Below are 15,299 nucleotides of genomic sequence, written 5' to 3' on the forward strand. Positions count from 1 at the left end.
TTTTCATATCCTTCTTATACAATCATGTGTTGTCTGTCTTGACATGTATAGGGAGTATCTTATTACTAAGAATTTGGTATTGGCAAAAAACATTTAAGATGAATCCACCTAAAACCTAGGCCAAATTTTCATAGTAAAAAGTTCTAAGTTTCATTGAGAATTTAACTTAAAAAGTAAAACTGATTTTATCTTATACTCAATATAAGAGTTTAAAACTTTAACTCTGAATTCTTCTTTAGAAGAATAAAGAACCAATCAAATGATGAATTGGGGATGAAGTATACTTTTCTAAAAAGAAAAAAACTACAAGAGCATAATACAACTTTTCTTCAATGACCACTTGATCTAACAGCAGAATCACAAAGGTTTGATTCTGCAAAAAATATTCAAGCTCTTCAACAATTTTTCCCAAGGCCTTTCCCAACCCATTCAAATTATTCTTTTGAAAGATCTGTCCATCAAAATCCTTGCTAATTTTCTTTTCCATTAGTACACTGGTCTAACTTTACCCGGTCTTTACTTCTTAAGGATTCACAATTCCAACTTAGAAAGGATCTGCACTTGCACATCATGAGATCGCTATCTACAAGTTGGCATCCGCAAACATAATCCTGCAACAGAGACAGACGCTACTGCTAAACAGAGTAGGATTTTTGAATGGGGATTAATTTTACAAGAGGTCAGTCCATCAGAGATATATTCTTTTAAACCAAACTCCAAACTCCCATAGGGATTCGGAAAATGAATGTGTAGAATTCGAAGATCCCTTATTTTCACTTTAAATGACTCACTTTTGTTGAGAGGCAGTAATGAGCATATCTGTGAGTTTTAGAACTTCTGTATGTAAACATGAAAAGTTTTGTAGAGAATTCTTACGTGATATGACATGGTCCATGTACTGAGGTAAATAAGGGGCCCAGGCATCAATGGCTTCCTTCCGCCCCGCCTGCTCAATTCTTCGCAGTTCAGCTAGAAGCAGGGCCTGGGCAGCTTCTCGGACCTGAGAAGGAAATGGAGCCAAATGAAACAAGAGGAAGCAGGTCAGTTGGTGAGGTGTTTAAAAACTAGAAAGTTCATCATGAAATAAAGCTAGGAAATATACAAGCCACATTTATTTATAAGAGAAAAACCACAAACCAAATAATGAACGAAGTACTGAATAAATTGGATGTGAGCAAAATCAAAGACAATTTAATGAATGATCTCACTGAAAAATATTTTAACACTAATGGAATTATATTTGTACATTTATGTAGCGCTGGGTTTAAAATTTCATTCTCCAAAGCTTTTTAAAAATGTAACATTCTTGAGCTTTAATTTTCACTTTAAAATTTCCATATAATTGTTAGTGTTAAAAATCACTGTTAGAACTGTTAAACTTGTCTTCTCTTTTAGCCTGAAGAAATTTAACCTTATCTAGTGAATTTCTTTATATTTATATACTAAGTAGGTATTGTTTGCACAAATATATGTGTAAATCTGCACAATTCCTGTATACCTAAGACACGTTTAAACAACTTTCTTCAACAAATGGCAAAATATATTCCTGTGTAATGGCATTAATTCTACAGAAGGAAACTAGTTTTCAAAGTTCCATCATTTCAGTTTGTCCTTCAATGCAGTCTTAGTTGAGTTTTATTTTGGCAAATTACCACAAGCATGGGGTTAACAAAGCTATTCAATTGTCAAGTGGTATATCAATTTACTAACTCTTTATCACTGAAAAGGTAACTCAGCAATGTCTGATAAGAGTTTGAATAAAAATTGTTTTTAATTATAACTTTTGAAGTGAATTCAAATACTACTTAATGCAAAACAATGAAAATTTTAGTATGCTACAATTCCACTTAGAACTGAGGGAAGGGAAACCAGATGGGGGAAATATTTATATTTGATAAATTTAAAATCTTAAATGATACAAACTGCTATAGCTAGATAGGTCAAATGCCATAGTAAAGGAAATCTCTATCTATAAAACATTTCAAAGTCCCTGGTGACATTATATTCCAAGCGATGTCTAATACAGCATAAGTCCATTAACACAAAATAATAGCTACCATTTATTGAGCTCCTACCCTGTGTCAGGCTCTGTACTGTTTTACTTGCATTATCTGATTTGATCCTCACAGCAATCCCATGAGGAATATAGTATTATCCCCACTTTACAAATGAGCTTCAAACAGGTTAAGTAAATTGCCCAGGGTCACAAAGTTAATAATTGGCAGAACTGATATTTAAAACCAGGTCTCTTCAAATTCCAAAGACTTTCTTTTATTATAACACACTATCTTCCACTGGACAAGGGCTATTCACTTAGAATCTGACTGATGTGATTATATCTCAGTGTGTGATTTTTAGGGGAGGTGGGTGTATGTATGTGAGCATGCATGTATGTTAAGCTATACAGAATAATCTCTATAAAAACCAACACACAAAGAAACAGTTCCATAAAGTATATGAAACTTTTGGTCAAATACTCACTGGATTAAAAAGTAAACACGCAAGCTAGAACATTACTGTTCAGTATATAAACTGAAAAAAAGTCATGAATCCATATTTTCTATCACATAATAAACGAAAAGAAATTAGATAAATATTAACCATTTCATTTCAAATTTACACTTGTCTACTGCTTTCCTGTTTTTGTTTTCTATCCACAGCACATCAATGTTACCTCTAAGCATCGGTCTTGCCATCTCCGAGCCAGCATCTCTAGGAGCGGAGGCCTAAATTTATCCAGTCCCAGCAGGTCTGGTAGCATCACGCAATGCATAGCAGCCAACTGGCTCCATCCTGTTAAAAAGTAACATATTACAAATACTTTAGCACTTTGGCATTCCCTAATTCAAAGATATTTCTTTAAATATTACACCAAAAATTAAAAAGGGCAAATGTGCTAAATTATGTTATAAATGATTTCAACTTACTATTTTATACAAATAATTATATCAAACGTAGTTTATCTCTAAATCATGTAGTTGATACTTATAAGAATTCTCAAAGTCTTAAATAAAAATAAACTTCCACATAAAGTATATATAAATTCTACAAGGAAAACATATTTCTAAACAGCCCCTCTAAAAGAAAACATATTCAGGATTGAGAAAACGTAGAAATAAACATGTACTAGAGTTGCAGACTTGATACCACTTTCAGTTAAAAGGGCATTCACATAGATATCCAAAGGTAAGTTCATGTCTCTGAAGGCCTGGCCATCTGTGTATGACCACCTTTGTCGGTCAAGGGAGATTTCTTCCCTTGTCTGTCACAGGGCTTTTAATTAATACTGATTGATCTCTTATCTTACAAAATGAATCAGATATTTAATCACAATCATAACTGAGTAAGTAATATAACATCAATTTTGAGAGGAAAAATGAATTCAGACATTTCATAAAATAAAAACCAGATAATCCAAACTTGACAACATCTTAAGTATCATTAACTTTAATCTATGGGAATAAAAGTTATTTTTTCCAGAATTCTCATCCATAACATGAAACTTGATTATATGAAGAAAAAAAACACTGCAAGCCACTGCAATATCTAAAAGTAATGATATCCAGACATTCTCAAGTAAGCATTTCAACCCTGTTTTAAAGGTGTCTGAAAAATATATACACAATAAATGCCTCAGTCTTCCCAAATCATGTATGAAGCCACTATTAATCCACAATAATTACTATTACCCTCTGAGGATAACACTTAAAGACAAATAATCAAGAATTAATGCAAAAAAACAACTATCTACTACCATATAGAAGGTGAATTGTCTGTGATCACAGAATTTTAACAAATCAATGTTTTGAAATACTCTAAACTGCAGTTTTCTAAAACAACAAGAACCCTATTATAAAATTCAAAATAATTACTGGGATTACTTAAAAAAAAAAGAGAGAGAGAGAGAATAAGTAACACATAAGCCACCTATCTAAAGATTCATCCTTTCGTAAGGAAATTCTCATTAACTGAGAATATATAATTAAATAATTAAGGTGATGAGCACATTTTAGATTCCAATTTATTTTATATACATAGAGGATATATATACATAGATATACACAATATATACGTAAATATAAATTACAACCTAACAACTTCTTGAAGTGCTTCAATGTCTCATAAAAGTATGAAGTGTATTTATGAACTGAATTTTAATAGGATAGTGATTCTCACCATGGTCCAAAGTCAAGAGCTTTTTTTTTTTGAAATAACAAATTACTATCTTTCACAATAGCTTAACAAATTCGACCTTAATTATTTTTGCTAAAATCCAGTCTTAGCATACTAACCTTAGTACATGCCTATGACAGGGAAGCCAAACAAAAAATGAGTTATACTTTTGTGCTCCCATGTTTTCTTTCCAAATGAGTGGTACTCTGAACATAGGCTCTGTACTTTACAGATACTGTAGCATTCTTTCCATTTGAATGGACTGGTAATACTGCTTTTTAGTGAAGAGTCAGAATCAATCTGGATTACATTTGAGATTTTGTAAATTTCCTCCTTTTTGTATTATACATACTGGTGAAGACAGAGCCCACAATGAAGACAGTGAATATAACTCAGAGCTCACAAGTTCCATTAGGCTTCCAGGCAGTATAAATAATCCCATAATGGCTCTTGGGGAAAAAAGGTTTGTGGATTCCATTCACATTTTCAGAGTTCCAAAAATACTTTCAACTAGTGTAACTCCACAGGGATAATATGATAGCCTAACTACATCTTAAATATTGAAATTATGGATTTTTGCCTCATCCAGAAACAGAAATAGTAAGGAGGATAAACAGGTGAATTCCTCTCAGTTTATAACCATTGGTTATAAAGTTCTGAAGACTTCTCTAATGATAATGTAAACAGACCCCTCACATCTCCCTCTAACCTCAGAGTAATGATACATGCAAAATAGACTCATTAGTTCTAACACCAGAGATCACATGGCAAACATCATTATGAAAACCAAACCACCTTTTAATACCTACTTCACATCAAAGATTAGCATCTTTGCACTTCTTTAATGGCATTCTAGTTACAAGAAACACAGTTTATTCCAGCCAGGAGCAGCATTACATTTTCAAAACTGGCCCTTATCATTGACATTAGCAAATAAAGTTAAAAAATGGAAAATTTAGGATCTCATATATAACAAAGCAGATAAATGTATAAACTGGATAAAAAGAACATGTCATATCAGAATAAAGCACAGACTGAAAGGGAGTTGTTAGAAAGTTGAGAGAGAATACCTTCATTTACTAAGAAACAGGTATGTAAAGCAGGAGTAGAAGCAGGGTCAGAGCCAGAGTGGTCAGCATCAGACCGAGCGGAAATGACAGGAGCAGGAACTTGCAGAGAAAACAGAAGAAATAAAGAGGAGAGAATTGAGGTACAGCGGCTTCTGAAAAAAAGCTCAGTATTAGTGAAGAATGAAAAACAAAGTTGGCAAAATATAGTAAATGGAGAACTGAAAAATGATGTTTTCATCAGGAGGGCATGATCGTTGAGATTACGGCAGGGAAAGGATATATTTTATTGAACAGTCATCACAGTGTAGTTCAAATTCCTCTTAAAACCAAAATCTATTTAATACTCTAATTTATCAATGTACTAATACAAAACAGTTCTAAAACAAGGCTACAAGGAAAAAATGACAGACATATTAAGAATTAGCAAAAATGTAATTCAATTTTTAAAATGTATCACATACTGAAAAGTTTCAGTTGATCTTCATATTGCCAATTACATTTTTCTAATAATTTATTTCCTAACCTTATGTGTAAATTTTTTATTATCTCAAACCAACATCCACTGAGATCACTTCAATTTTCCACACTCATTTTATAAAAATACAATTTAAAATCTGCCAACTTATAAAGAATATATATACCAAACAACTTTTGTGAGAAGAACCCTAACATAGCTTCATTTTTAATTTAAAAAATACTTTTATGATACCCATATATTATAAAAGTAACTATTGTGAATGTTCTAATCCTCATAAAATACATGCAACAACCCCACCCCACCCCCAAAAAAGTTATGTTACCAGGAAAATGTTTCAGCTTAAATTATCATATGAAAAGGCAAAAAGACCGTATGGCACACACATTCTACAACTGGAGGTCAATGTTAAGATTTAGAGGTCACCATTTGACACTTCCTTCCTATGGAGAAATTACCATATGTCATGCACAAGCATCTTCAAATTAATCCCTCTCCTTTCTTCTGTCATTGAACAGCAATAGGTTTGGGCTCCTGAACAGATTAAGCATTGTCCACTGAATGATATGTTTGTTTTTCATGCAGTGAAGTTCCTTTGGTAACTACAGGACAGCTGCATGAAAACAACTTTTCATAATTTCCACACGAATGCATCATAATGTCAATCAGGCACGTGTGAGGTAGTAACCAGTAGAACTAAAAGTACATCAACAGTAATAAAAAAACAGAAAATCCAATTCCATACACCCTAAGAAGCACATCTTATAACCATGAAAGTCTCACTTGGGAAATTATAATTGCTTTTATTATCACAGACCTGTTTTTTTATTCCTTATGAAATTATAATAATTTTATAATGTTATGTTTATGAACAAAACAGAGCTTTTCTTAACTGCACATTTCCTAAGATATAAGAATTCTACTGTAATCTTGCAAAGAAATCTCAAATATTTTTATGTTCCATTGAATAAATTTTTCATTTAAAAATTTTTTAATTACGAATTCAATTATTAAGACCTATCAAATATTTGCTTCCTCATGCAAAAAGTTGGCGAGCCTGGATGGCAGAGAGTAAATTTTCAGGTTTTAGCTTTCATGCCACCAAAATTGTTCACAAAGTTCCTCTAGTGGTTTCCAACAACTGGGACACTTCTATAATTTCACTTTAAAAAAAAAAAAAGGATAAATTATTATTATCATCCCTGAAAAGGCTGTGGTATCTGATTTTACTCTTAAGTGAGAGGACAGCAGAGTGAGAGGTGAGGAAATTAAACACAAATGAGTAAAAGTTCAGGACTGAGTGATCATTACTCTAGCGAGGTCAAGTAAGTAGTGGGATTAAACTCCATCTCTGTAAGTCACAAACATAAAGGAAACTAAAAATGCTACTGAGAAAAGTGCTAGAATAAGCATAATAGGTCTTAACAGAATTATGTTTAATATATGTAAGTTTATTTTAATGAGAGAAATAACAGACTCTCTTTTGGAGTCCTGTTTAAATGACAGTATATAAAGAAAAAGCCATTTACATTTTCCTTTAATAAATTCTGTGAGCACACACACAAAAAAAATCAAGAATACTATAAGAGAGATCAAGGAATCAGATTTACTATGCTTTAAAAATCTTGGCATCACCACCAAAAAATACTTCATTCAGACTACCTCACAGCTGAGACTGCAGAATCTAGAACTATGTTTTATAATTGGGAATATTCAAATTAACTCTGCTTAAGCTTTTAAAACTGTCCACATGTAGAAAAATCAGCAAAAGAAATTTTAAAAAGTACCACCCCCAAAACAAAAAGTTCAAGGTTTAATGACAATAATAAATCTGAAAGAAGTCATATGTAGCACTGAATACTGACAATTTACAGCATAGAGCATAAGCAAGCATTTGGTTTCTTAAAACAAAAAAGCTGTGATGTCAATTATCAATTGGCTTCTCTTATTAAGGATTAGTAAAACCTAAGCGCAAAAGTCTCAGCATAGCCTCAAGTGATGACAGAGGTGGCACAAGTTCTATTATTCTACCTAGGAATAAAGGGGGGGACATCGGAGGGGGAAATGAACCATGAGAGACGATGGACTCTGAAAAACAAACTGAGAGTTCTGGGCGGGGGGGAGGATGGGTTAGCCTGGTGATGGGTATTAAAGAGGGCACGCTCTGCATGGAGCACTGGGTGTTATACACAAACAATGAATCATGGAACACTACATCAAAAACTAATGATGTAATGTATGGTGATTAACATAACAATAAAAAATAAAAAAATTTGCAGCTAAGAGCCTCTTCAACTACTTACTATCACATGAAAAGACAGGCAAAGATAAACTGTGTGACAACATACACACCCACACATATGCTCTGGCCTCCCGTTAAATAGCATCTACACAGCACTCAATGTTACAACGTCCTTGGTTTTCAGTTTTTGAATAGGTCTATTTCAGTCTTCATTTGAAATCTGACTCTGAACTCCATTGTTCCCTACTGTCATTATGACTTGATAAATATATAAAGGACAGAAAGTGAACATACTTTAGGTAGCAAGTTATTGTTCTAAACCTCATTAGCCTCCTAGTACATAAACACAAATAGCCCTTTCAATACATTTTTCAACAAAGAAAATCTAAAAGTTTTCTGTAAAACCAAATGCAATGCATAAAGAAGTTTTTCCAAAGCTTAACACTAATAAATAAATGAAATTATTTAATAATGAATCACTTTATCTAAAGTGTTACAGGATAATCAAAAAGCTTCGAGAGGGGAGGGTAGAGAAGGAGGCATTCCACACTAGGTCTGCCATTCAATGTAGAGATCTTAGAGCAACATCTGTCTTTTTATAAATTTCCTTTATGTCTACACTTTCATGTCTTAGGGAGCTGAGCATTCTCATCATCTTTAAGTCCATCTTTAAGTCAACATGTAGCATTAGGATAAATCATCAATCAAACATTCTAAGGAAAAAGGATATCCTTAAAATGCTACGAAGGAAGAGCACAAAAAGTCTAAGGGCAATAGGGAAGTACAAGGTTCCAGGAAATAGAAAGGATAAGAACCTACCATAAAGCAGAATGAATTAACAGCCCAAGATAGTGTTCTGACAGACATAGATCAAGGCAAAATACAAAAGTGCTAATAATGTTTGAAAAATACAGTAACTCTACTTAACCTCCAGATCACCACTGGATTTCATCAGAATTGGAATAAGTTGAGATGTAATGATAATTTTACCTTGGCCTATAACTCCAGCCAGAGTCCAAAAAATAAAAATTAAAAAAACTTTAAAAATCCCGCTTCTGTAAAAGGTCTCCTTCATTACTAACATCTAAAATAAATAAGCGAGCTAAGACCAAGCACCATGGAGGGAGAGTTTATTACAGTGAAAGATAAAGTGATAACATGAACACTAACTTGAATTAGACATATGGAGGCTATTCAAACTTTCTATTTCATTTAATTAACAATAAGCATCTACTATGTGCCAGATGTTGGTCTAAGCATATAAAAAGTCATAAAGATTAGACAAAGATGTTGTTCTCAGTTACTCAGAGTCTGGCAGGAAAAGCAAATAACTAATTAAAATATTATCATCAACTGCACTCTCCTCTGGATCTCCTCCACTGGACATAAGTTCCTTGAAGGCAGAGATTTGTTTTGTCAGCCTTAAAGACTTAGGACCTAGTTACTGACACACTGACACTAAAAGCATAAAGAGAAGGTATCTATAGATTCATTGATCCAAATATTTACTGAGTGCTTTCTATGTTTCAGCTACTGTCCCAAGAACTTGTGTGAAATCAGTGAATAAAAAAGAACAAACAGAACAAATGTCTGCCCTTTGAGCTTCCAAAGACCAAAGTCATTAAGCCAATTTTTAAAATAAAAGGCATATGGGCGCCTGGGTGGCTCAGTTGGTTAAGCGACTGCCTTCGGCTCAGGTCATGATCCTGGAGTCCCGGGATCGAGTCCCACATCGGGCTCCCTGCTCAGCAGGGAGTCTGCTTCTCCCTCTGACCCTCTTCCCTCTCGTGCTCTCTATCTCTCATTCTCTCTCTCTCAGATGAATAAATAAAATCTTTAAAAAAAAAATAAATAATATAAAAGGCATATAAGTTCAAACACAAAATTTTAAGGAGTCTTGAGGCCCATCCATTGACCTGATATATGTACTCCATATTTCTTGCTATAGACCCTGGAAAAGGATGGTGAGAAACTATTGATTAATTTATATAAATGATTCCTGAAATAATTTAAGAATGACTACCTCCTACTTTTAAATTTAGACAACCTAAATTAAATCCATTTCTGAAAAATAAAATAGAAGATACTGTAACATAATCTTATATATTTAAATTGCTTAGACTGGCTTCCACATCTACCACTGAGTAAAGATGCAACTACTAACATAGAAATAGGGTCACAATCAAGATAGGCACTAGAGACACAGACCAAGACTTATGCCATAACATTATTGAACTGATCAAGAGAAGTACAGTATGTCAGAATGTAGATAAGCCTACAGCTATGGGCAGATTTAGGGTTGTATAACCATGAACAAAAATTTAGTTTGACATTTCTGATCCCTTTCTCAAGTGAGATGTTTTATAAAGTACACAATCGAGTATCTAATAAATAAAAACTGTCTATCAAAAAGTACGACTGTCAGTAAATGTTAATGATTGGCAAAGACTGAATTAACAAGCCCACTGCTAGACAAAATAAAGCTCTTCTGAAGAAATTATTTTCCAGTGAAATACCCTGATAATGTCTATGAAAAATTATGTTAGCTGAACTATCTATATCATCTTAATCTCAGACCCCAATGTCTATGAAAGGTCCAATCCCCAGCTAAAGTCTTTACTCCATATAGATTATTTTGCAGCTGAACAAGTATTAGCCAACATATAAGTGACAGTTTATCGAAAAGGAGCATATTCATGTTTACAATCCAGCTTGAAAAATGGATTGTGAGTCAATGTGCACTGTAGTGGGAGTCAGGAAAAGAAAACATAAGGAAAAAGGAAAATGTTAAAAGAAAACCGAGCTAAGAGAAGTCAGAGCAGAAAGACAAAGAGATAATAACCTAACTGTTCAACTGTAGTCAGAGAACTCAGAGCTTGTGTCCGTTCTCTTACCACTTCTTACCCTAAACTAGTTGTTTATGTTCATGAGTTATCTACTAGATATATATAAACTACTCAGGAGAGTATACATCAGACTAATCTTTCTAATGACCCAAAGAGAGTTGTCTGGAGAAAAAAAGGGCTTAATAAATATTTGTTAAAGAGATAATTACTCCATATTTTCATTGTTCAAATAGAAAGTGGGTTTCACGATGCCATCCTGAAGTATCTTACCACGTAACTCTCACTACAGATTGCTAACCTTTATTTACTTTAAAAGATAAGCATCTGTGCTGTTTCAAATGGAAATTTCTAACTCTACTGCCTTAAATAAATGCTTTGGAAAAAGACTCAATTCTCAGTATCCCCCCCTTCACTGCTCTCAAAATGTGATACTTTATGAAAGGAGCAACGTTAAAGCATCCAAACTGTAACATCCTCAGACCTGACCAGGTGAGTAAATTCAATACCGTAACAGTGGTGGAGTACACAATGCATCACAACAATGTCACAAACTGAACTGGATGGCTTGTATCTGCTAGGATTACAGAGGGAGAAAAATGTAATCCAAGAAGAAACACCTACTACAAAGAATGATAATGAAGATGGTAATGATGAGAACAAATATCATCTCTAACAAGAACTGATCTTAAATGAAGCTCTGAACTAACTAAATGGAGGAGAGTATGCCCTGCCACTGATTTGTACTGTATAAACTGGAAGATATTTTCAGCGGATTTATGACATAAATATATGTTATTACAGAAGCAGCACAGAGTTAAAAGGTGCTGTTGTATCCTAATCATACCACTATAACTATCCATATTTTTTAAAAAGTCTCTTACCTCTGTGAGCCTATTTCCATTTCTCTCTGAAGTAATGGCTAAAAATATTGAAACTTTATACAACATAATTTTTACTTTATGAAGTACTAGTATATTTAGAACATTTTAGAAGTAAAGGGAGAGGAAATGCCACTTCTGGCCAAGATGTAATAACATGAAACAGATTTATAATCACATTTAAAACAACCCCCCACCCCGACCAAAGAAATAAAACAAGGGTTTTAAGACACTGGACATCAAGTGATGATGAACTGAGAGTCAGGAGTTGGGAGATAAACAGCACTATGATTGCCCCAGCTTATTGCCTTGTAGGAGTTTCTAGACTAAGATACAGGAAGGGGGATTGAGGAAGAGCCCCACAGATTCCCTGAGTTGAAGAGACAGAGCTGAGAGTCTCAGGAAGTCAGAGCAGCTAGAATCCATAGGACAGAGAGAAGAGAACTTCGAAGATCAGGTTCTTCAGACATCCCCCTCGAATATTCAGAGCACTGATCAGTTCTTGTGTGTGAAGAAACTGTAAGGCCAAAGACCATGGTGCTCCCACCAGCCAGACTGGAAAATTAATAATGCATGGGGGTACTGGACAGAGTACTCAGGAAACTTTTACCTCAGTAATGGGACTTAGCTTTAGACACAGCATAACTCCAAACCCACCTAACAAATCAAAAGCAGGACCAGAAAAAGATCAAACTGTTTCCAAGCAACTTAACTGCATCCAGAATATAGCTTACAAAAGAAAAAAAAAAAAAAAAGATTTATAACAATATAAAAATCTTCAGTACCCCACCAGGTAAAATTAAAATATCTGCCATTTAACAATGATTACCAGGCATGCAAGGAAGCAGAAAAGCACAGTCCATACTGATGGGGAAAAATCAATTAAAAATCAACCAAACTGACAGACATGTCAAAATTATCAAATAAGGGTATTAAAAGTTATTATATAACTAATATATTGAAAAAAAGTTATATAGAGACAATGAGTATATTAAAAAAACAAATCAAAATTGTGGACATGCAAATCATAATGTCTGAGATGAAAAATACACTGGTTGGGCTTAATACCAGGTTGGATATTGCCAAGAAAAGATGAATGAACTTGAAGACATTGCAACAGAAACTACCTAATGAAAACACAGAGAGAAAAAAAATCCAAAAATAAAGCATCAGTGATCTATGGGACAATTTCAAGTGGCCTAACATACATATAATTTTGAGTCCACTAAAGAGAGAAGTAGAAGAGAGAATAGAAAGAATATTTGGAGAAATAATGGTTGGAAAATGTTTTAAATTAATGAAAACTATAAAAATAATAAGTTCAATAAGCCTCAACTGCAAGAAACATAAAGAAAACTACACCAAGGTACTTCATAAGCAAATGGCTCAAAACCAGTAACAAAGAGAAAAATCTTTAAAACAGCAAGAGTAATAAAGTAAAAAAAAATTTTTAAATGTTATATAGGAAAATACAGGTGACATCAGATTTCTTGTTAAAAAAAAGCAAATGTTCGGGGTCCCTGATCCGTGGGAAGCCTGCTTCTCCCTCTCCCACTCCCCACTGCTTGTGTTCCTGCTCTTGCTATCTCTGTCAAATAAATAAATAAATCTTAAAAAAAAAAAAAAGCAAATGAGGGGGCATCTGGGTGGCTCAGTCAGTTGAGCATCTGACTCTTGATTTCAGCTCAGGCTGTGATCTTGGGGTCCTGGGATGGAGCCCTGCTTCAGGCTCCACACTGAGCATGGAATCTGCTTGCCCTCTCCCTCCTCACACTCACATGTGCTTTCACATGCGCACTCTCTCTTTCTCTCTCTCATGAATAAATAAATATTTAAAAAAATAAAACAAAACAAAGCAAGTAAGAAGACAATAGAGTATCATCTGTAAGGTACTGAGAGATACAAATGGTCAACCTAGAATTCTATACCAGACAAAAATATCTTTCAAAATCAAAAGCAAATAAAGATGTTTTCAGACGTGAAGCAGAAAGAACAGCAGACCTTCACTACAAGAAATGTTAAAACAAGTACTTCAGGCAGAAAAAAAATAATTGTACCAGACAAAAATCTTTATCCACATAAAGGAATGAAGAACACCAAAAATGGTAATTACATAGTTAAAGATGTATGTTTTTTTCCTTATTTAAATCTCTTTAAAATAAACTATTAAACAATGCTAATTTGAAGAGTTTATAATATACGTAAATGTAAAATACAAGACAAAAACAGAATAAAGGTCAGGAAGTAAAAAATGCAAGAATAACATTTTAGTTTTTATATTAAATGTTAATGGTATAATATCACTTAAAGGTACACTATAAATTAAAGATCTACGTAGACTAGAAACTCTAAAATAAGCACTAAAATAACAAAATAAAGAATTAGCTTATAAGCCAATAAAGGTGATAAAGTGAAATCATAAAAGAAATACTCCATTAATCTGAAAAACAGCAGAAAAAGGAAAAGAAGGAACAAAGAACAAGTGAGACAAGGAGAAAAAAATAGCAGAATGTCAGATTCAAACCTAACTACATTAACAATCGCATTAAATGTAAATGGATTAAACACTACTGTAAAAAAGTATCCATACTGCCTGTAAGAATGGATAAAGAAGATGTGGTATGTATATACAATGGAATATTATGCAGCCATCAAAAGGAATGAAATCTTGCCATTTGCAATGACGTGGATGGAACTGGAGGGTGTTATGCTGAGCGAAATAAGTCAATCAGAGAAAGACATGTATCATATGATCTCACTGATATGAGGAATTCTTAATCTGAGGAAACAAATTGAGAGTTGCTGGAGTGGTGGGGGTGGGAGGGATGGGGTGGCTGGGTGATAGACATTGGGGAGGCTATGTGCTATGGTGAGCGCTGTGAAGTGTGTAAGACTGTTGAATCACAGACCTGTACCTCTGAAACAAATAATACATTATATGTTTAAAAAAAGAAGATAGTAGGAAGGGAAATATGAAGGGGGGGAAATTGGAGGGGGAGACGAACCATGAGAGACTATGGACTCTGAGAAACAAACTGAGGGTTTTAGAGGGGACCGGGGTGGGGGGATGGGTTAGCCTGGTGATGGGTATTAAAGAGGGCACGTTCTGCATGGAGCACTGGGTGTTACACACAAACAATGAATCATGGAACACTACATCAAAAACTAATGATGTAATGTATGGTGATTAACATAACATACTAAAAAAAAAAGAAACACAGTTTAAATGTAAAGACCCAAAATGGGTGAAAAGTAGAAGGACAGGAAAATACATACCATGCTAATAACAGTAACCAAAAATGCTGAACTGGCTACATTATTATAAACATTAAAACAAGTATTATTTAAAAAAAAAGTAGATTTTCAAAGCAAAAGATATTATCAAGGATAAAGAGGTCATTTCATAATGACAAAAGTAAAAAAAATCAGTAAGAAAGGGTTTATGTACCTAATAAGAGAGTTTTATAACACATGAAGCAAAAACTAATAGAAATACAAGGAGGAATAACCACAATTGTTGCCAGACTACTCAAGCGAAAAGAGAAAAATCATAAATTATGAATAACAGAAATGAGAGAGGGGATACCATTTTTCAATTTCTACAGATATTAAAAA

The 15,299-nt window shown here is 33.7% G+C and overlaps 1 protein-coding gene across 4 annotated transcripts in view; it reads right to left on the reverse strand.

Moving 5' to 3' along the window:
* Nucleotides 1-15,299, reverse strand: part of WDR7 (WD repeat domain 7) — a 364,436-nt gene that overhangs the window by 230,158 nt on the left and 118,979 nt on the right. For all 4 annotated transcript variants that reach the window (XM_028102886.2, XM_028102888.2, XM_028102884.2 and 1 more), the window contains 2 exons: nt 2,675-2,793; nt 877-1,000 (listed from right to left, as the gene is read on the reverse strand). In XM_028102886.2, coding sequence (XP_027958687.1) covers nt 877-1,000; nt 2,675-2,793 — 243 coding nt within the window. The remainder of the gene's footprint in view (nt 1-876; nt 1,001-2,674; nt 2,794-15,299) is intronic.

This window comes from Eumetopias jubatus, unplaced genomic scaffold, assembly GCF_037043125.1.
Source record: "Eumetopias jubatus isolate StellerSeaLion01/CBP00866 unplaced genomic scaffold, mEumJub1_p1.0 scaffold_16, whole genome shotgun sequence".
In the NCBI taxonomy this organism is placed as follows: Eukaryota; Metazoa; Chordata; class Mammalia; order Carnivora; family Otariidae; genus Eumetopias; species Eumetopias jubatus.